The sequence below is a fragment of the Leptosomus discolor genome, chromosome 4 (genome assembly GCF_034619465.1).
Source record: "Leptosomus discolor isolate bLepDis1 chromosome 4, bLepDis1.hap2, whole genome shotgun sequence".
Classification (NCBI taxonomy): Eukaryota; Metazoa; Chordata; class Aves; order Leptosomiformes; family Leptosomidae; genus Leptosomus; species Leptosomus discolor.
The window spans coordinates 10996243-11016834 of NC_141394.1; the positions used below are offsets into that span (position 1 = coordinate 10996243).

General features: G+C 51.3%; 2 protein-coding genes across 4 annotated transcripts in view; one reads left to right on the forward strand and one right to left on the reverse strand.

Annotated features, from left to right (window-relative positions):
* Window positions 1-9291, forward strand: part of RUFY3 (RUN and FYVE domain containing 3) — a 54176-nt gene extending 44885 nt beyond the window's left edge. For all 3 annotated transcript variants that reach the window (XM_086463687.1, XM_086463686.1, XM_086463688.1), the window contains 6 exons: window positions 348-467; window positions 3338-3434; window positions 5022-5101; window positions 6409-6436; window positions 7335-7409; window positions 9042-9291. In XM_086463687.1, the coding sequence (XP_086319813.1) occupies window positions 348-467; window positions 3338-3434; window positions 5022-5101; window positions 6409-6436; window positions 7335-7409; window positions 9042-9185 (544 nt within the window). In that variant the 3' untranslated portion in view covers window positions 9186-9291. The remainder of the gene's footprint in view (window positions 1-347; window positions 468-3337; window positions 3435-5021; window positions 5102-6408; window positions 6437-7334; window positions 7410-9041) is intronic.
* A 2695-nt stretch (window positions 9292-11986) lies between these two features.
* On the reverse strand, window positions 11987-20567 carry GRSF1 (G-rich RNA sequence binding factor 1). The gene is made up of 10 exons (XM_086464291.1): window positions 20385-20567; window positions 19809-19953; window positions 18761-18916; window positions 18282-18422; window positions 17283-17412; window positions 14591-14751; window positions 14306-14430; window positions 13495-13627; window positions 13206-13289; window positions 11987-12004 (listed from the first exon to the last, which is right to left on the reverse strand). The coding sequence occupies exons 1-9, from the start codon at window positions 20565-20567 to the stop codon at window positions 13231-13233; spliced, it is 1233 nt and encodes a 410-aa protein (XP_086320417.1). The 3' UTR covers window positions 11987-12004; window positions 13206-13230.
* Window positions 20568-20592: the final 25 nt, after the last annotated feature.

The following is a 20592-nucleotide window of genomic DNA, read 5'->3' on the forward strand; positions in this document are numbered from 1 at the left end:
AGTTACATGTGTAAAGCTGAAATGTAACGTACATTAAAATCAAATTTGACTTAAAATTCTGTGTACTTGAGGTTTGCTTTGAATCTGGATAAAAGCAATGTTTTATGTTTTTCATCTAATGGCTGTAAACTGTAGTAGTAGAATAAAAACTATTGAAAATCAGCGCTTCTGCCTGGTTCACCTACATTTTTCTTTTCTTTAAAATATTTTCCTCCTTTCCATTGTTTTTACCATTCCTTTGTTTGGCTTTACCTTTTCACTGGGTTTTTTATTTATTGGTTAAACTCGGTCTTCCTCCCCACCATGGCTTTTGTTTTTTATCACAAGTTCATGTGGCTCAAATCCAGATTGCAACAGGCAGAGAAGGACCGTCAGTTGGCCCAGCAGGACAACCGCCTCTTCAAGCAGGAGTTTGGGGACAAAATCAACAGCCTCCAGCTAGAAGTGGAAGAGCTCTCCAGGCAGCGGTGAAGAGATCGTTTTCTAATCTTATTTTCTGTGCTGTTCTCACTGTGTCTAGCAGAAAGCAGGCAGGGCGATCGCAGAGGGAAGTAGGGGTTGGAGGTGGAGAGAGACAAGTGGCATGTTAGATGCCAGGCGGGCATTAACTCTGGGGAGGGGAAGCGCTTTGCAAAATGGCAGATCTTTTAACATGTGTGTCTTTAAAGTTTTAACTTGGAAAACCGGCTTAGAAGAAAGTGCAGAACAACTGCGTGGTCAGCAGAAGCCACCAGCAGAAGTACAAAGCTGGGGTGGCGGTGGAAGATCGGAAGCTGGTTGCAGGCTGTCTCTTGGGTGGCAATGAAATGTCAGGATATTCTTCTGTCCCTGGGGGCTTTCTGCACTGGGGTTAGATTTGTTGGGCAGCTGCCGATAACCGTCTCGTTTGAAAACCGGCAGCGCTAGAGGTGCGGGAGGACGGGGATCACCACGAGCTGCAAAACCTGTTTGGGACACTCGGTAGATCCTCAGTGTGCGCTGAGGCCGCCTTGCGGGCTGGCCTGCTCTAGGGAATGAGAGTTAGTTGCATGTGAGCTTCGGAGCGCGGTCAGGTCTCTGACGGCAACGTAGACCTTTCCAAAGTCTAGCGTTGCATCAGCCTTTCCACTGTAATAGCATAATTTGGAATCTAAAGCTAACCCCAAAAGCAAACCATTGGCCGCTGATCATCAGGGACGTAGCGGCCAAGTCTTTGCACAGAGCTGACACGGAAGAGTCTGGAGCAAGGGAAGCAATCCCGGGTTGTCAGTCTGACACACAGTGCTGTGATGTTTGGGGTTTTTTCCCCAGTTGAAACTGGCCTCAGTTTTGTTGGGAGGCAACCAAAAAGTTGGAAGCCAAACGTAGAGAACTTGGCGAGAGTTATCGTGTTTTCCCCTGCAGTATCATCAGTTTACCAGTATCAGGAAAACAGAGAAATCCTCTTAGCTTAAAATAGAAGAGCACCTCTCCTCTGCAGCCGTGACGCATCTTCGGTTTGTTGCAAGGTCACTGCAATGAATTGCATGGAAGTGTTACTGGATGCTTTTTTTTTTTTGTCCCCTCCACCCCTCCTGGCACAGCTTTTTGTTTCCTTTTTTTTTTTTTTTCAAAAAGTTACAGAGTCTACCCAGACAAACCAGCAAATAGCTTTGATCAGAAATTCATCGGTGTGCATGGGTGAGCTTAGCAGTGCTCTCAGGTGTGTGTGGGGGGGAATGCCTCTTCCCTGCATGTGCACCTTACACTGAGTCAGTTTGACTTGTTAAAACCACCTGGGGAGGTCATTTGCAAATTAGTCTGTTTTTACATCAGTTGGGCTTTTTCTGATTCCTTCCTCGCTCAAGCTAAGTCAAGATGACAGTACGAAAATGACTGAGCCTTCTTTACCGGGAGGCTGCACTCCTTGGCCTAACTGCGTTTCTAAAGCAGTGGGTTATCGGAGGGTGCCGCAGTGGGTGGTGGGCAGTCTTGCTTGAATTCTATTCCTTTAAGAGGAAAAGCGGCTTTTTGTGTTTGTGTTGTTTTAAATCAAGTTATGAACAAGAATTCCCTCGGTTGATTTGCTTTTAAATGTCAACAAGGGCAAGCATTCATTTCTGGATTGAAGTTTCCACCAGCTTTACTTACTTAAGTGATTAATGAGGCTATAGTCATAATGAGTTAAAAACTGTTGGAGCAGTATGGAGACCAACAAGGGTAATAACGGCTAATGTCGGCTTTTATACCGCTGAGGATTCTGTATGTTTTGTAGCGCAAGCCTTGCCCCTGCTTTCACCAGTATATAGTTTCTAGGCTTTGATTTCAGAGCAGGGGTCGTTCCCTACGGCAGCTGCTGTAATTGACTCGTAACGATTTCAGACAGCGGCGTTTCTAGCGCTTCAGTCCCTGATGGTCGGCGTGCTCCGAGAGCTCTCTCGCTGTTGCTCTTAGGCAGGCTGCGGTCGTGGAGGCGTTGAGCTTCCTGGTGGCCCGGAGTAAAGGCTCTGTGATCCACAGCTACGTTTGGGGTTGTGCTGCTCTCCTGCCTGCTTCGGGAGGAGGCGGACATGCTTGTTCATCTGTCCTTGACCCGCTGGTTAGCTGTCCTCCCCAACACAAACGTGCAGCGCTCAGCCACGTCTTTGTTCCCTCCGGCTCGATGTGCCGCAGCATGGCCACGTGGGCCTGGCACCAGAGCCTAGGCTGCAGGTCAGTGCCCCGACTGCTTAGCAGTCTTGAAGGAGCACGTGCCATCCCTTCGTTAGAGGTTAGGCTAGACCAGGGAGGTGATTGCGGGCCGTAAAACGCCAGCCCGCTGGGCTCGCTGCTCCTGCTCAAGCCCACGCTGTCGCTCAGGCGGTGTCAGCAGGCTGCGGAGTGCTGCTGGGGAGGAGCCCTCGGTTGCTCCGCGAGGACCAAGCCCCGCTTTCAGGGGAGGCGTCAGAAGAATTGCCGCAGCTCTCGGGGAGGAACAGCCCATCCGTCCTGCGTGGATGGCATTGAGAAACAGTCCAGGGTGTCGGCTTTGGTTTCAGAGCCTGTCCTGTAGCAACTGACGTGCTGAAGAGTGTCTTTTTGAACAGGGCGCTGTTCTGTAGTAGATAAGTATTTTTTTTAAGGACCTACAGACATAGTCAACAGGTTTATTTCCCACAAAATCGTGCTAGAATTAGATGAACTTTTAGATTTTTCCATCCTGTTGTCCCACAGTGTGTTAAGCCATAATACAACTTTTTATTCAAAGCAGCAGTTTTCGGCTCTTAAGTTTGGGTCCAGTTGCTTTAGCGTAAAGAGAGGGTTAAATAGTTTGTGAGCTCTCGCTGTCAGTTGTCACAAAACCATAACCTTCATTCACAATTCCACCTTGATATTCTAGGAGCCACCTCGAACTAGAACTGAGGCGGGAAAGAGACAGATGGTCACACCAGCGCAGCCAGGAGAACAAAAAAAGCGCCAAGAGTTGGCTAAGACAGGTAATATGACTTTCATTCTTGGCTTGTGTTTGAAGTTAGTTTCATTATGCTCGTTTCCTTTTCCTGAGCTTTATTAGGCAAGAAATATGTAGCGTTCATGTGCCACCACACAAGGAGCTTTGCAGTGTTTTTTACACACCCTGAATGGCTGGTTTATTGAGTTGAGCCTCACAACAACACTGTAAGCATTACACTTCATGGCAGGATGTGGGTTTCCTCTTCCAAGCTGGGTACCTGGCAAAATCTTGACAACGATGGTGGTTTTCCTTCACTACTTTAATAAAAACAAGTGATGCAGCGGGAGAGATGCTGTACTCGTTACATCTTGTGAAAAGCAAACTTGTTTGTTTTTATTTTTGCCATCGTAATAAGGGCAATTCTCCTGAAAGAGGTAAATAGCAGAACTTGGAAGACAAAATTATCTCTTGAAGGCATCACAAATCACTTTCAGTGTTCTTTTAGTGCTGCGCATTAGTGAATTCAGCGGGTTTTTTAAAGCAAAATGTGGTATTCATCTCGAGAGTAAAACTCGTAGTCCCCAAGCGAAGCTCCCATTTTAGCAGTAAAATTGCCTTTGAAAGTGAAAATCTGCTCTGCAGGTTTGTCCGTAAAACAAAGCAGGCTCTTTCGCTGGGAATTGGCTGTAAAACAGTTGTTTTGGAGAACGAAACTTGTAACTGTGAAGTAGTAGAGGTTGCTTCTGCAATTTTGTGTGCTGCTGCACATGAGCGCTGCCATCTCTGGGCTCTCCTGGCCTGCTTGAACCATTCAGTTTTTCCTGAACCAATATTACACACAATTTCAGTGAAGTTATTTACGCGTTGTGAGTCATTTATCAAAAAGTCGTGTTTGCTGCAGCAGAACAGCGATAATTCAGCAGAAGGAATCGGGAACTAAGTGCAAGGCAGTCGGCCGGTAAAAGTGAAAACAAGAAACCCCCAAACCCAAAACTCTTTTGCCACAAAACTTGTAGGTGGTGTTTGATCCAGCAGAAGCTCGCATTTCCAGAAATGTAAGAGCTCTGCTGAGGTTGTAGTCGCAACTTGAGAGCAATGGGAGTGTGGGCGATTCTGCCAGCATGTTCCCGCGGGCGGGAGGCTGGTTTGTGACCATCGTGTGTCGGCGTGGTGGTACATGCATTCATGGCTCGGGCTGTGACCCAGGTCTCAGCTGGGGAGGAGGGGGAGGGTTTGTTTCTTTTCCTGGCTGAGAGGATTTGTCTCGGTGATCAGTCTTTAAAAAGCCTGTTCAGCCCGTCTACCTTTTCACCCTCTGCTGTTAAAATAAAATGGGGACCGTGAAGTTGCTTGTACCTGCTAGTCAGCTGAGGTCGTTGGGCGTGTTTAAGAGTCCATCTCTGACATGGGAAGTCAGCTTTGTGTTCAGAGCGAAAGGAAAGGTGTACAGCTGCTCCTAGGGTGGGTTGGTGTTTGTGCGCCTTCACGTGTCCAGATGCATCTCTGTGCCACGGAGGGGCAGGTGGGTGTTCCTGAAATAGCGACGTCACGTCCGCCTTCGCGGTGTGGCAGGGATGAAACTGGAATCTTCATCTCGTTCAGCTGATGGGTCAATGTTTCCTTCTGGCAGGATGGGAAGCTCAGAATCCAGGAAGAAAACACTAAAGTGAAGCAGCCACCAAGAGGGGAGAACAGTGTCCTGCCACACAAGTACGGAAGAAATCTCACTTTTGCCTTCTCCTTTTCTAAGTCCTGCTTCCCCTTCTCTGATTTCTTTGCTGACGGGAAATGTGGAATAGTGCAACTTCCTTTTCTAAGATAGATTTTCAACCTCCCGTTGAGGTCTCCTTGCTGTTTTTTCATAGCTGTCAAAGGGAAGGAGGAGATCCTACTGCTTGCCCTCAGCATTTCTGGGTCTGAAACGCTCTGTCTATCTCCCATTTCCCTTTGAATTTGTTTCTGTATAACTCTGCTGTTGACTCATTTTGCTTACTCAATGAACCTTTGTAAGCCAAACGCTGCAGGGACCTGGGCCTTTGGTACTCGTGTCCAGAGAAGGACACGAGTGGTGGTGGTGAGGGAAAGGAGAAGGGTTGGTGGATCAGTGGCATTTGGAGCTAATAAACAGTGGTTCTGGACAAGAGCAGAAGCTGATGGAGAAGAAGAACTTGAAATAGTATTTCAGGAAGATGGTTGTATGTAGTTCAGGTAGCATGTGTCTAAGATGAATATTACAGAGGAGGATTCTTGTTGTAGGAGTTGCTTAGTATTGGAAAGATAAGTTTCAGATTTGGTCTTAAATGTGAAAAGATGTTTTAAAAGCCACAGGGAACGGCGCTGTAGCGAGGACTTGGCTCGGGGATGGTAACAGCCCGTTGGAAGTACTCTGAACGGCAGTGAGAAGACGCAGTGCGCTGGATGCCAATAGGAACTTAATCAGAAAAGTATTGTCTTAAAAATAGCATAAGCTCAATTCAAATCTGCTTTACCAGCTATTAAAAGCCATCCAGGCCTTAGATGCTTTTTACCCCCGTTCCACCTTGAGCATTTACGTAGTGTGAGCCTCAGGCTGCTGATTTACCCGGAAGGCCTCAAGATGCATCATCACTGCCCGCTCACAGAAGTGGCAGGGGATCAGACATTTTGCAGTGATAAGTTTAAAGCTGGTTTTAAACTGTTTGTAACGTCTAAACAGCCTTTTCTATGTCCGTGCTCCCTTTCTTCTGCCCTTCCAAAGGCATTTTACAAGTTTTTCTCCTCCTCTTCCCATCTGGCCGAGAGTGCTGTGTGTCTGAACAGCAGCAGTCAAGTCCTGCTCTTTGCTTTGCTGTTTGACAGAGCTTACGAAGGCCTCGTCTCTCACGTGAGCAGGCTTGGCAGCCTGGTTTTGAAGAAACAAAACCAAAAAATCTGTTACGGGTAGGATTTTAAAAACAGGGTGAGGAAATTCTCTGATCGTCCAGACGTTTTTCTTAACTGAAGCACCAGCCCCAAGTGACGGTGTTCTTCTCTTGCAGGTTCCCGAGCAGCACGCAGGAAGAGCAGGTCGGTGATTCTTTTTCTTGCATTGAAATACCGAAGGGCAGGGGTACTGAGGGAGCTCCTGAGTCGCTGCAGCGTCTTCCCGGCCCAAATACCCTGAAGTTTGTCCTTGGGGTTTTTCCTTGGTGGGAGGGTTTGTCTGTCGAGTCCGTAGCGGCAGCCATTCCTAGTGGAAGAAGCGCTGCTTAGCTCCTTAGAAAGGCTTTTAGTTGGCAGTGCTGCACCTGCACGAGTTCGTTTTGCCGCCTCAGTGCAACCACGTTGGTTTTTAAACTGAGATTAAACCCTTTTATTATTCCAGTGCCTTTCCTGGGGTGGTGTGTCTACACAGAGCAATGCAAGCGTAGTATAACTGAGTGTTTGTGAAAATGGCGGTGTTTAACCTCTTTGGTCTGGGCTAGGGTTTTGCCAGTTGCTCCGTAGGCTGGGGGGAAGGCGTGTGTCATGCGGTTGGTTTTTTCATGTCTGTCAAATTGACCAGGATCCATTCCTTCTCCCCTGGGGTGCCTGGCAAAGCACAGCTAGACCCCGGGCTGTCAGTGGGATGCTGCAGCACTCGCCTTGTGTCCTGTCTACTGGGAATTTCTGCATCTGTCGGCTCTTTTGCACAGTGAAAGAGATGTTTGGTTACCGCCTTGTTGCTGGGCCAGCAGCCTTGGTCTCGGCCTGAAAATCGAGCTGTGTGGTGCTTGGTTCACGCAGCCGTGCTGTGCTAGCCACTGCAGCCATAGATCCTCCTGCAAACACACGGTGGTCCTGCCTGGGTGCAGGGCGTGCTGTGAATAGAAGGGGGTTAAAAACACAGGCATGGGAAACTGTCCTCCTTGTCGTCAGATGTGGCTCGAGCTCTAATACAGGTGCCATGTAAAGCAGAACGTCTTGGTTTTTACTTGGGGTTTAGGAACAGCTGACAGGACCTGGAAACACCGAGATCTGCCAGCTCTGCCAGGAGGAAAGCAGCCGAAGCAAAAAAAAGGTAAAGCCAAGGGCTTGTATTGTCATCTCTGTCATCTGGTGAACGTGTGTTTCCTCTGATTTTCATTTTTGAATAGCACAGATTTCCTACCGGTGACTTGGGGCAAAGAAATCAGCCCTTTTCTGAGTCTGTATTACCCTTAGAGTAAGTTAGTTAAACAGCGGTCGCTTGAGGGTTCCCCACTCTGCTCTGTGTTCAAGGGTTTGTTGTTTTTCCTTCCCTTAAGCAGCTTTTTCCCTTTGTAGCTAAGTGGCTTTTTTCCAGGATCAATCAGAAGTGAGAACAGGAGGTGTTAACTCTTTGTTATGTCTCCACTTGAGCCGCCTTGCCTTTTTCTCTTATTTTTATTCTTTTTTGTGGCTAAGCTCCTCTTGCTTCCCTCACTGCTTCCCAGTCAGTAAATCTAGAGGGATTCCAAGAGAGTTATGGAAAAGGGTGTTCCGTGGGAGCGCTGCCTTCACCCAGATACTTGCCTCTACTGCTGCTGAGGATCAGTTTGCAAAGAAACAAGTGAAGGCACCGAGAAACCTCTGGCAGCGCAGCGGGCGTCCTGGTCACAGTGGTGCAAGTACTTCGGGGGGGAGCTGGAAGGCGGCGTTGGGTTGTGTTTTCCCCTCATTGATCTGCCAAGGCCCGAACCGACAGGCTGTTGCGGAGCTGCAGGCAGACAGGCTCAGGGGCAGTCCTTGTGGGCGGCACTGGGGCGGCCGTGGAGGCCTCTGGCCCCCGTGCTGGGTAAAGGTGAACCAGCTCCTTGGTTCCAAATAGGTCTTGGGCAATTTTTTGGGGAGCACAGCGAGGTTACCTGACCAGGAAGCTTTCAGGCTCATGCAGAGAGGCCGTGTCTGGCCAGGTGACGGGTGAGGAGCTGCTGCTCCCCCAGGCAGGGGCTTCCAGCTGCAGCTGCGTGGGCGGTTCTGCCTGGCACAGACGGGTCTGGCGATCGGGGATTTTGCCAAAGGGCCGCTCCCGAGCCAGCTGCCCTGCAGCGCCTGCGAAGGCGGCGTTCCTCGACCGAGTCAGAAGCCAGCCCTCCCCACCGCTGCGGTACCATGATGCCTAGAACAGGCTAGGGGGGCTGATAGCTTCCCCCAGTTGTCCCATGGACCTCCCTTGTTACACATCTGGGAGCTTGATGTAGGATTTCTGGTCTTTCCCATTCCCCTGTGCTTATCCTGAGAAAACACGTGAGTTCAAAGCAAGGCAAATGCTGCAGCTTTATATCTGACTTTGATATGTCTCCAAATGCATGTGCGCATTCAAATACTCGCCTTGGGCCAGGCTGGTGGTTCCAGTGTATTTATATGGCTGTAAAATAGACACGTGCGCTTCTTGTCACCAAGTGCTCTAGCAGAGTGAATCGACACTTCGACAGTTCATTGTTGGTAGCTCTGACCTGCGTTACTGTAAGCCTTTGCCTACTCTCATTTGACCTAAGGAGCTTTGCTATAAACTGGTCCTGAGCACAGGAGCAAATTTAGGGTCTTCAGGGGGAACAAGAGTGGAGTTCTGGAGCATCTTTCTCTAGCCCAGTAGAGGATTTGGGTTGACTGAATGTTAACAAAAGAAAAGTCTGTGTTGCTTGTGTCTCAAGCATCTCCTTAATTTCTTTGTCCTCTTCCTGCATTCCAGAACATCTGCAAGAACTGCGGTGGCATCTTCTGTGAAGCCTGTTCAGCTAATGAGCTGCCTCTCCCATCTAGCATTAACCCCGAGCACGTCTGCAATCCCTGCCACAGGCAGCTCATCCAGCAGTATTCGACCAGTCCCTTGTAGGGGACGACTTGCAGAGCGAGGTGACGAAAAAAAAATGGTTGTAGCTGACGATGGTTTCTGGAGTTGTGAATGTGAAGAGGAGACGCTTCCCTGTGTTCTTTGGAGGTCAGAGGGGAAGCGGCTTCGTGCTGTTTACAGTCTCTTGTGACTAAAAACAACAGTCTGAGCGTGCCCTGCGCAAAAATCCACCGGCTCGCAGGCCTGAGCTTGTGCTGGGGAGAACCGCTTTGGGAACGTCACGTGCCGCAGCCCCGCGGTGTGCCCGAGCGGCCTCGGGCACGGTGAAAACAGAGAGCTCCCACCCAAAAAAGAGCTTGCGTGCGTGCACGTGCAAGCCGGGGACGTTCTCGTCCTCAGTGGCGTGCCGTGACAGCGCACTGCTGCCAAGCAAAGGCTCACTGAAAGCGGAACGGGAGCATTTTCAATCCTCATGTCTGGCTGCACTTGAAATGCCGTTTCCCCTTTCCCGGTTGCCTTTGACAGTCTGGCTCAACCGTGCCACACCAGTGCTGGGTGTAAGAAGGCCAGGTGAAACGCTGATGAACACTTTCTAGCTTCATTTCTTTGGCTCAGCCCTCCGGCCATGGGCTTACTACACAAATCGGTATTGGGGAATCAGAGCTGTAGAGGTTCCCCTCGTGTATTTGAGGGGCTGCAGCAGGGGCTGTCGGTGGATTTGAGGCGTTCAGGATGCGAGAAATGACACCTTGCACTGGTCTGGCACGGAGGCGCCTTAAGGCATCTCTGACCTCCCTCTGGGAGACCCTCACTGTGACTCTCACTGTGACTTTGTGACTATGCAACGGTGGCCAAAGCCAAGGGTGTCGCTGTTCTCCCTGTCTTGGTGTGGTACCTGGAGGAACTGGATTCCCAAGTATTCACATACCGAATCCTCACCACGACACAGAAGGTTTAGGGCCACTTCGATCCACCTCTCCCCCTCATGCACACGAAAAAGTCATTGTAATTCACTGGCGTTTCATTAATTTTTTTTGTTAGATCAAAATGAAGGCGAGATGGAATCGCAGTGCTGTTCACCTGCTAGAAATTCTGATTTGAAACACACTGTAAAGGGGTTTCCCAGTTCAAGCTACAGCCTTCTTTGTTGCTGTTACCTCAAGGAATTTTCTGTTACTCCAGGAAGCGGTGGTGGCTTCCCCCTGAAGCACGTAGCATGTCATCGTAGTGTTTGGTCTGTTTTCTACTGGAAGCCTATTTAAGACCACAGAATGTGTTGTAGTCCATAGAAAACCGGTGTCTTTCTATGTGACAAATGTGTTTGGTTTTGTACACATTTTATTAGGGGTTAGTGGTTTAATTCCTCAGAGGGGGGTTTCTGTTCATTAGACTGGCAGGAACTGCATTATGAAGCGTGTCCGAGCTGAGGTTATCTACATGCTTGGTGCTGTTTGCACCAGGAATTACTCCCTCCCTGCTCCCTCTAGGCCTTGGTGTGTTCAGCCACCCGAGCTCTCTAGCTCCTCTTGGTGCCCTTCAGAGCCAGAGCACTTCACGGGGCAGGGGGGCAACGTTACATGGTTTTCCTGATCTTTTTTCCCCACTCCTGGTGGTTACCAGATCCACTTCCTCGCTGCTCTCCCTTAACGCAGATCAGTAGTTGCACACGGGGCTGAACTACAAAGGCCTAGACCTCGCGTATGGGCGCACTGCTCTGGGGGGGGGGGGGGGGGGGGGGCGAGACCCCAGGGATGAAGGAGAAGACGCTGAATTGAGTGTTAACTGCTTTTGTGTATGAGCTGTGCACATCTACAGCCTCCCAAGTCCTGCCTCCAAACCCAGCGTCGCTCATACCCATGGAAGAAGTGAGACCTAAGCCATTGCCCCGTTAGCGGATTAAACTGGAAGCGGGGCCCTTACGGTTCGTTATTTTAAGGCTGGGGTGCCCAGCAGCCACAGCTCGTGTGTGACCTGCACCCAGCTTTTGAGCGTGCCGGCAGGAGCAGCTGCTGCTCTGCTTGCTCCGAGTGACGGCTGTGACTGTTGCTTATGTGAAAAGCGTGACAGCTCTGGAGCAGGTCCTTCACCTGAGGTCCTAGGAGCGAGCAGGGAGGCGGCAGCTGAAAACCCTTCAGGATCCAGCTCTGGTGGCTGTGATGGAAAGTGGCATTTAGAAAGGGCAGAGGGAGACTGTGCTCGCAGCCCGCACTCGCCTCTTTCCTGGTCTCTCACTCCTGGATGTTTTACGCATCGTGATGCTGCGGAAGGCCCGTTTGCTCGGGTCCTGCTTGTTACGCTAGAGCACGGGTTGGCAGCCGGCCGTTTGGAGTGGGGGGAGCCGAGGGCAGTTTTTCTGACGTTCATTTTGTCCCACACAGTAATAAAAACTTGACCATCTGTGTCCCGCGTCCTGAGTGCTCTGTCCCTCCCATCCCGCTTGGGCTGCGCCCGTGGAAGTGTTTCAAAACAGGTAACGGGCGAGAGGCTGGCGCAGATGGAGACACGCATGGTAGGAGGGATGAGGTACCAGCTACGTGACACAGTGCCTCTGCTGCCTTCTGTGCACAAGCAGCTTAATCACCGTGGTTTGATTAACTGCGAATACTGGTGGTTTATTAATGCTGTGTACACCATTACGCAGCTGGAGACTAGAACTGCCCCATCCTGCAGCGTCTCCCATTGCTCCAGGCCAGCTGCTGCTGCTCGTGCAACAGACGATCCTGCCACAGTGTGCCAACACTGTTTATTACATGCTTTTATACAACCCTACATGGGACTTTATACAGTTTATCCTTGGTACCAAGCAGCGACACTCGTACTCGATCTTTACGCTCACACCCACGGAATGTGCTCGCTTTGGCCTAAAAAGGAAGAGGAAAAAGAAAAATCACTACCTGGCTGCAGGTTAGTGCTGCTTTTTTTTTTTTCCCTCCAAAGTGCACCACTGCTGTCTTGGTTCCAATAATAGAACAGGAGAATTTAGCAATACCTAAAAAAGCCCTCACCAAAAAAGGTAAGATGGCACAAACAGCTGCAACAGGCGAGACATTTTGACATGGGGCTGCACCACACGCACACACCGGCATGGGGGGGTGTGCTTAATTCCACTGGGGCCCAAGTCCCATGACAAGGACCAGAAAGCTCTGGATGTTCCTGCACCGCGTGGGAGGGAGGTGGCAGCTGGGTGCGCAGCTTGTGTCTGCCCTGAGAGCTTATCCCTGGCCCAGCTTAGGCGGCCAGAGCTGTGGGGGTGTGGCGGGTGCCTGCCCTCCCTGCTGCAGGGGGCCAGGACCACCTGCTGCTGTCAGAAGGGGAGAGGTGGAAGCATCACGCGTTGGCCAGGGACTTCCGTAAAGGTCACAGGACACTCCTTTCCCGGTAGCTCCTGCCTTGCGGTTGCGGAGGGCTGCAGCGGGGAGGGCTGCCTTGTGTTCTCAGCAAGGAGTGGGGCCTGAGGCTGTTTGGGCAGCAAGAACTGCCCCACGGCGCTGTGCCCGCCTGTGCGGGAGGGCCGCCCCCAGCACAGCCTGCAGTCCTCCTCTTGTAAAGGGCAAGGAGAGAGACAGTGTCTGTGCAACTAAACAACCACAAACTCCCACTACGCCCCCAGCCCAAAGCCAAGTTACTGTTAATCCATGTCCATGGAAAACGTTTAGCCACATGTCCTCTCCCGTGCCAAGGAACAGCTCCGTGTTTAATCAACCACGCCGGCAGAGTTGTAACGGGAGGAGGAAAACACAAAGCCTCTCCTGCACGCTCCAGCCGGCTCAGCGGTGAAAGGGCAAGCTGCTGCGCGGTACCCGGGCAGCACAGCAACCCCTGCCGGCTCTGGCCGTAACCTCCGGAAGGAGCTGCTGCCCCTTCGCCACAGGCCTTTTACCCCGTGGAAGCTGGAAGAGGGCCCAGGCGCGATGCCTGAGCTCAGCTTAGCTCTGATGTTCCCCTTGGGCCGCTCTAAATTTTAGCCTTTGAAACTGAAATCCAAAGCATCAGCAACAGTAAGCCTGAGGCACACGTTGCTACAAACACGGAACAGGAACGAGGGAAGAAGGATGCACTCACCAAATCTGAGGCCGTGCCGCTGTCGCTAGCAGTCTGCCTTTGCCTTTGGCTGTCCGTCCAGGAAGAGTTCGATGGCACTGCACTCTGGGGAGCAATTTGGGAGAGGCAGTCAGTGTTCAGCGACTTGCGTGCTTGACGTATTGGGGTTGTTTTTTTTGCACAAAGCCAATGGCACATTTTAGTGTAAACTGGAACTCTACATTAGTAAAGATGCTCCTTTTGACAAGCTGTGCCAAACTACGTGAGGATCCGAGGGCTGACACTGCCAGACCCCCTCCGCTTTACTTACGCAGCTGCGACCCCTCCTTAGCCATTGCAGCCACTGCGTCCTCACGGCTCTCAAAGTGCACGTCGGCTGCCGTGGCCTCTCCGTGGGAGTTGTATTCTACTGTCATCCTTGTGGGCTTCAGAGGAGCAAAAAACTGAAAAGGACAAAAAGAGAATTTAAGATTTTTGGTGAGACAGGAATGACAGACCAGTAATGCAGCCCATGACCCAGAAATTTGATGGTTTTACTCCTAAAGCCTGACCAGGGTGCCCCCTTCTCTGTCTGGGTGAAACCAAGGTACACCCAAGTCCCCTGTCCCACCGTACACAGCCCCCTGCCCTCTGTAAGCCCCTGGCAGAGTAATTCTTGACCGTAACACAAATCCTCGCGCGGCACACGTGTTCTGTACGCGTCAAAGTCATTACCTGCAGGTACGTTTGCTCGGTGATGCTGTATGCTATTAAAATGAAATAAAATTGGTATGAAAAAGCTTCTGGAATTCATTTTTGGACAGTCAGCTCCTCTGAAATCTAGCCAAGATTATAAACGGCTCCTCAAGGCCAAGCGACAGGTGTGAAGGCAGCCCAGCAGCTTTAATCCATTCGCAGTTACGGGGGCAAGCGTATCGCTGCGGTGCCTGTGAGGCCACGGCCACCCGGGAAACCTGCAACCCCCAGCAAGGGCCAGTTCCCAAACGCGTTCAGCCCGACGCTGCACAGCGCTGAGGGCTAACACGGAGAGCGAGAAGTTAAAAGCCTGAAGTCACTTCATCGGTAACAATTAATCCGGTAACGACGACAGCACTTCATTCAGTTGTTTCACGGCTACTCACGTTTATTATGTCTTGGGCGCTGGCTTGGGTAGGGAAACCCCTCACGTGGACAAAGTGGGGTGGTGATGAGACGCTCCCAGATTCTAAAACGTGCCTGGAGCTTTCCCTTTCTTCCTCGCACAGTTCTGCGGAATGGAGGGAAAAAAAAACCCCAAACCCTCATTAATGCCTGCACTTATCACCGCCCTCAGGGTAAAGCTGTAGACAGGCAAGGTCACGCTGGCAGCAGACAATCAGGGGAAGATGAAGGGGACCCAACGAAGAGACAAGCAGGGAGGGACTCACTGTTTTCTCTTCCAGCATCGGAGCCTCCCGTGTTGCTCATGCCCCCTTCTTCAGAAAGGGATTCCTGCTCTCTCCTCGCTCTGGGGTAGGTCGCCATCTGCCTGTCGTAAGGCATGTGCTTTTGCATGTGGTGCCTCCTGCTGACGTACACTTCTATGTATCTGGAATTCAAAGGAAAAGATGTGGCGGCACATCCCGCACCTCCGCACGGAACCGAGGCTCTGACAAAGTACCGCCAGGCCGTGCCCCTGCCTCGCTGCGAGTGCCAGGGTACAACAAGCACCGCGTCTGAAGAATTAACTCCTCCGGATGGCACAGCTATGCTCGTGAGAGCCCTCTGCACCTGGCAGGGCCAGCCACCCTCCTGTATAAACCCACAGCCCGTGAGACAGAGCACCAGTCTGGGCCGGACAAAGTCTTTAGTTCACAGCCTTAATCGAAGTTTCCGCAGAAGTAATGCCCATCGCTTACAAGCCAGAATTCTGTTTTGTCACAGAAACACAGGTTGGACTTCCTCTGAAAAATGCTTTCTTTCGGTGGCAGGCCTCGTTTGGGGCAGCCCTGTACGTGAGGCTGTTTTCCCCTCTGCAAGCTGCACTTTTCTGATTTCTACAAACCCCCCAATTAAAAAACCAAACCACAACCCCACCCAGCCCCGAAACAGGCAGGCACAGAAGATGCACAGGGTCAGGTTAAATACCATGGTGGCGCCGCAGGATTTTACACCTGGCTGTGAAATCGATGGGATAAACTGTAAATCGAGGGGGGTGAAAGTCATGGCTGTAATACACCAACATGTGATGCAACATTAAAGGGCTCTGGCAAGTCCAAGTTGCACCACAGACAGAAAAAAATGCCACAAAACCAGCAAACCCTATTCGCAGATTCAGTCAAAAGTACGAAATTCTAATGCCCGATGCCTGTAGCCACCCCAGCACCCCGTAACTCAGCACCGCCTGCGCTAACCGGTCAGAGCTCCGGACGCGGCGCCAGCTGGGCCTCACACCCGTTGAACCGGCAGTGTTACAGCGGGGTGTTTTCACAGCCCCGAAGGAGCACCGCGACGAGGAGAGCAGGGCCAGCCAAGTGAGGGGGCTTCCTCCCCGCCTGAAGGGAGCAGCCAGGCTAAGGGGAGTAACCCCACGGACAGGCGGAGCGAGCTCACAGCTCAGCCCCCGTGACCCCACGCTCGATACTGGGCAGAGCCGAGGGCCGCTTCTGGATCAAACTGACAGCCCAGGAAGAAGGACCAAGAGCAAGGGGACAGCAGTTTTGGAAACGGCTCCTTCTCTCGGCCAACCACACTGAAGCAGAGGTGCAGGCACTCGGGCAGGTTAGTCAGATCAGCTCTCGCTTGATCATGATGAAGAAAAAATTAGTGGTGGAATGAGAATTAATTAATCTCTACTGGAGGGTTGGAAAATTTAATTCTATTACTGGCCCCACCTACAGAGCGGCCGTTTTCTTTTAATAGGGGCCGGGGGACAGAGGGAAATGCAGCCTGGGAACAGGACGTGAGGAAACAGAAGGGAGCAGGTGAGGTGGTAAGGTTTGGAGGGCTTTTGTTGTCTGGTGTTCAGACAGAGAGGTTAGTGGTTATTAAGAACATAAAGCTTATCAGAGTAAAAGCAATCTTGTTTTTTTTTTTTCCCTGAGCACAACTCTGGAGGTATTTAAGGTGTGTGGATGGGGTGCTTCGGGACAAGGTTCAGTGGCAGATCTGGCAGCGTTTAGGTTAATGGTTGGAGTCGATACTTTTAAAGGTTGTTTCCAACTGAAATGGTGCTGGGAGAAAGCGGTATATGCTTCTGCGGGAGGAAAGAGAGGCTCCTGTGAGACAAGTGCGTGGCACAGGGCTCGGTGCTCTGGAAGAAAATGGTTCAACGTGGATTCCCCAGGAAGGAGGTCGGCCCAGGGGATGCAGTCACTGAACGAGGCGAGGATTGCCTGGCCTCAGGAAGGGATTCAAGCCCGAGGCGAGTGGTAACCTGCGCTTCCACAATGTGCTCTCCACGTGGAGACACTGACTGGGCTTGTACTGGGCTGAGGGGAAGGGTGAGGGCTGCCAACACTGTGGAAAGCACCAAGGAACCTGGTGGAAACTGGGCAGGGGGCGATGCCTGTAGGAGGCGCAGGATCCCCGTGCGCTTGTGACTGGGCAGGCGCTGCCAATCTGGCATTCCCCGTGCTGAACGCTATCCCCTGCTTCGGCTGGGGTGAGGCTGCCTTCAGGAAAGCTTAACAATAACCCAGACTTTCTCCGAGAAGCCCCAAATTGCCCCAAGCTACAAGCCCTGAAGGTGCCTCTGCAGCACACAGAAGCCTGCAAGAGGCTTCACCTTATTTTCTCCAGTTTTGTCAAGGTTCTACAACAAGCATCAGCAGAGGAGGCAACACTTGGGTTACACAGGCTATTTCAGAGGGTGCTATTAAAAAGGAAATGTTTTAAGCCACAAAGTAACAGTCTGAGACCACTACGAGAAATACATAGCTATGGTCTCTACAGAAAGTGGAATCTGAAGACTGAGTTCTAGGTTTTAAGGGTAAAAAAGGCAGAAGCCTCCTTAATAATAATGTGAGTAGGGGCTGGCCTAAGTTCAGCTGTTTCACCTGGTCAGAAGCAAGCTCTAAGTCAGGCAGCATGCTTCACAGCGTGTTCTTCCACCCTTGTGAATCCCAGTGAAGCACCTACCTACTTCCCATGTATTCCCTGTGTCGTAACAGGGCTTTAGCTGCCATCTCAGGAGCTGCAAACTGCACGAAAGCTTCTCCTGTTTTTCTTTCTGCCCGGTACACGAAAACTATGTCAGTAATTTTCAAGCCTGCAGGAGAGAGGGGAGAAAAACGCACTTACGTTGTGGAACTTGTACCCTGCCTCAGAGAGACATCTCTTTCCTGACTCGTCTGGTTTCTGACAAGCTCATCAGGCAGCTGAATAGCTCTGACACAACTGCTCATGCTGGCCCATTTACCTTACTTAAACTTTAACTCAAATTCATTTGCTTTGTTTAAGTTAACTTTCACAGAAGGGTTAACTGCCATTAATGAATCGACTTGAGGCATCAAGTAACTATGAAAATAACATGTGAATCCAAGTTCTAGACAAGGAGGTGCAGAGCACAAATGTTCTTGAAACTTATTATTGTGGTATTTTTTTTCCCACCTCTGAAAAACCCAGCTCAAACTGACTGAATTTCAATTTTTGTGCTGTATACTAGCTTCTTGGGGAGCCTGTAATCCAGTGCCCCCTGCTGCTGACAGTTTGCAGTGGCATACGTGATCTGACTGTCATGATGCTACAGCTGTGAATACCCACGCTGCATTCACTTGCACTGGAACTACCATACAGGCACTTATCCTCTCTTAACTTTGGCAACTTATGCACTGGTAGCAGTCCGATTGCAGGGAATAGGATTGAGGTTCTGCTCTTTCCTTCCCCTGGTCCCCAAAAAGCGCTGCAAGAACTAGCTTAGACCTGCAGGAAGTCAAAGGTGCAAGAAAACCGAAAGTGTCTGCATAAAGCTTTAGTTCCTTCCAGCTGCAGGGTGACAGCAACCCCTTATACCGCGGAAGGTGTTCAAGGCTGCACGCGCGTTTGCGTTCCTCACCTAGAGGAACAACAGCCTATCGAAGCGTCGCCTTGGAGAATGAAACGCCTCGTAACCAAAGAGCACGGACAATGCGGAGTTACCTGAGAAAAAGTCTTCAATATCCTCCTCAGTGGAGCTGAACGGAAGGCCTCTGAGTAGTACAACTCCATCATTCATGGCTTGTGACTCATCCCGCAGATTTCGTAGTAAGCCCTCCACGTCACTGTCGTGTACTTCAAAAACTGCAAGGAAAACAGGCACAAAACGTGTTTTCCCTCTCGGTACCCAGAAGGTGGCACTCTGCAGGCGCTCTTCTAAGGCAGCTTTTTTTCCCCCCTGCAAAACTTCACACCGTTTCTTCCCCCACCCCGTACTGTCTGGTCCTGCCACTTTGCTTTTCCTGTCCAGCCTAAGAAGTTTTGGCTTAATGGGGCCTTCCTGGCTAATTTGCCGTTCTGCTCCACATCCTGCTTCTCTCCAGGCTGCCCCCCTCACACCAGCCTGCTTTACTATTCAAGAAGATCTTATTCCTTTATCAGGAGTTTTCCTTCCAAGGTACTCGCTGCTGTTTCAGACCCACCTTTCACGTAGCGTGGGCCCATATACCGCAGGTGCTTTTCCAAGGCTCTCTGGACATCCGCTTTCGACTCCAGCTCGATCAAGGCATCCCCCCTGCGTCTCCCATCCCTGTTTAAGAGGAAGTGTATGCCGTTCTCACCGTTTCGAATTCTACAGCCTAGAAACCAAGGAACACACGATACAGAAACATACGAAACTGCATCAAACACGGAGGACTTTGGTGAAAACTGAGCATTCTGCATACAGCTATCCCCCTCAGCAGTGCAAAATACTGTCTTGAAACAAGTGAGAGGAAACTCCTATTTCTAACCTTAACTCTAATGCTTATCGCAGGTAAGAAAATTATTTGTCATCCATTAGCTTCCAGAGCTGTGCAACTGGGAAAGATGTAGTTTTATACTGCTGGTAAACTTAATCGTTTCCGGGTTATCTGAAATCGAGCATGACTGCTACAGCCTTTCAGTCTATATAGATATACTCTGCCCACTCCATGTTCCTCGCCCCTAGGACTTCAAACTGACTTAATTTAGTTCAGCAGGTTATTAAACCATTTAAAACCTTGGATCTGGCTGTCTAGTCTACTCTGGAAGGATGTATCGTAACCTTAGAGCATGGAGGGATCAGCCCTGCAAATGTATGCACAAGGCTATTAATGAGGATCAGAAAGCAACACGGAAGATTGAACTAGCAAGTAAAAACCACTCCAGTTTGTTTAAAAGCGGAGTGTTGAGGAAAAAGCCAACCTAACGGTCTTTGAAGGAGTTACTTTGAACGGGCTTGCCTTTGCTGTGGAAACACTGAGATGGGAAAGACTTGCTCAATTAAATATAAAATGCCATAAGGATGAGTTTCCAGTCATTGTCCAGCAGTATGGAAGGTGATTATGTGTTTTATGTGCATAAATAGTGAATAATTTTGAGGCAATACTAAAACCTCATTTTTAGATGAGTTTTAAAGATCTTTAAATTTTTGTTCTGTCAACTAATCATTAGCTATCAGGTTCAACAGCACCACGCTCAACAGTTAAGTAAGGAAATGAGCTCCCATACTATCAAAAAAGGTAAGCACGTCTTCCTCGGTGCACGAGAAGGGGAATCCTTGCGCCCTGATGAGAAAGACATTGTCACTTTCTGCCTTGGGTGACTCCGGTTCCTGCTCTGAGAGGTGACCTTCGGGGGACGGTGCATCTGTAACCTGTCACCGAAAAGAAAGACAAAAAAGCGCCCTGAATTCATGAAAAAGGGAAAGCGTGGTGCCTTCAGCAGACGCACCCAGCCGCGTCCGGCTCCCCGGGGAGGGAAAGGACACGGAGGAGCAAGGCCAAGCCCGCCGGCGCACGCGGCGCTGGCGGCAGCCGTCTCCCCCCGCGGTGAGGGACGAGGCCACGGAGCCCCGGCGCTCGCCTGCCCGCGCCCCCCCCCCCCCCCCCCCGGCCCCGCTAACGGCCCGCCGCCGTCCCACGGCGGGGAGGGACCGCCCGGCTCCCGCGCAGCGCCGCAGGCCGCCGCCGCGACCCCCCTCCCCCCGCCCCAGCTCCGTCGCGGGCACCGAGCGGCCCGGCGGGGTCCCCTCCATCCCCCCGCGCGCCGCCGCCATTTTAGGCGCCGTCCCCGCGGTCCCCTCACCTGGCTGTAGCTGCGGAGGGCAGCGCAGAGCGGAGCGGGAGCCTGCGGCGCGCCCAGCCACGGCCCGAGGGCGGCGGCGCTGGGGAGGCTGCGGGAGGGCGGCGGGCGCAGCCAGGGCGGCAGAGGCGGTCGGCGGCCCAGCAGCAGGGCGGCCAGGCCGCGGCGCGCTACGGCGGCGGCCATGGGCGACGGGCGGGGGCTCGGGCGC

Bases quoted from the DNA above. Each gene is read 5' to 3' on its own strand.
- GRSF1 (XM_086464291.1), bottom strand. From the start codon at position 20,567: ATGGCCGCCGCCGTAGCGCGCCGCGGCCTGGCCGCCCTGCTGCTGGGC. The intron at 17,413-18,281 runs GTAACTCCGCAT...TCTCTCCTGCAG, and splicing joins TATTGAAGACTTTTTCTCAG to GCTTGAAAATTACTGACATA. The intron at 14,431-14,590 runs GTGAGTCCCTCC...TCCATTCCGCAG, and splicing joins CGATGCTGGAAGAGAAAACA to AACTGTGCGAGGAAGAAAGG.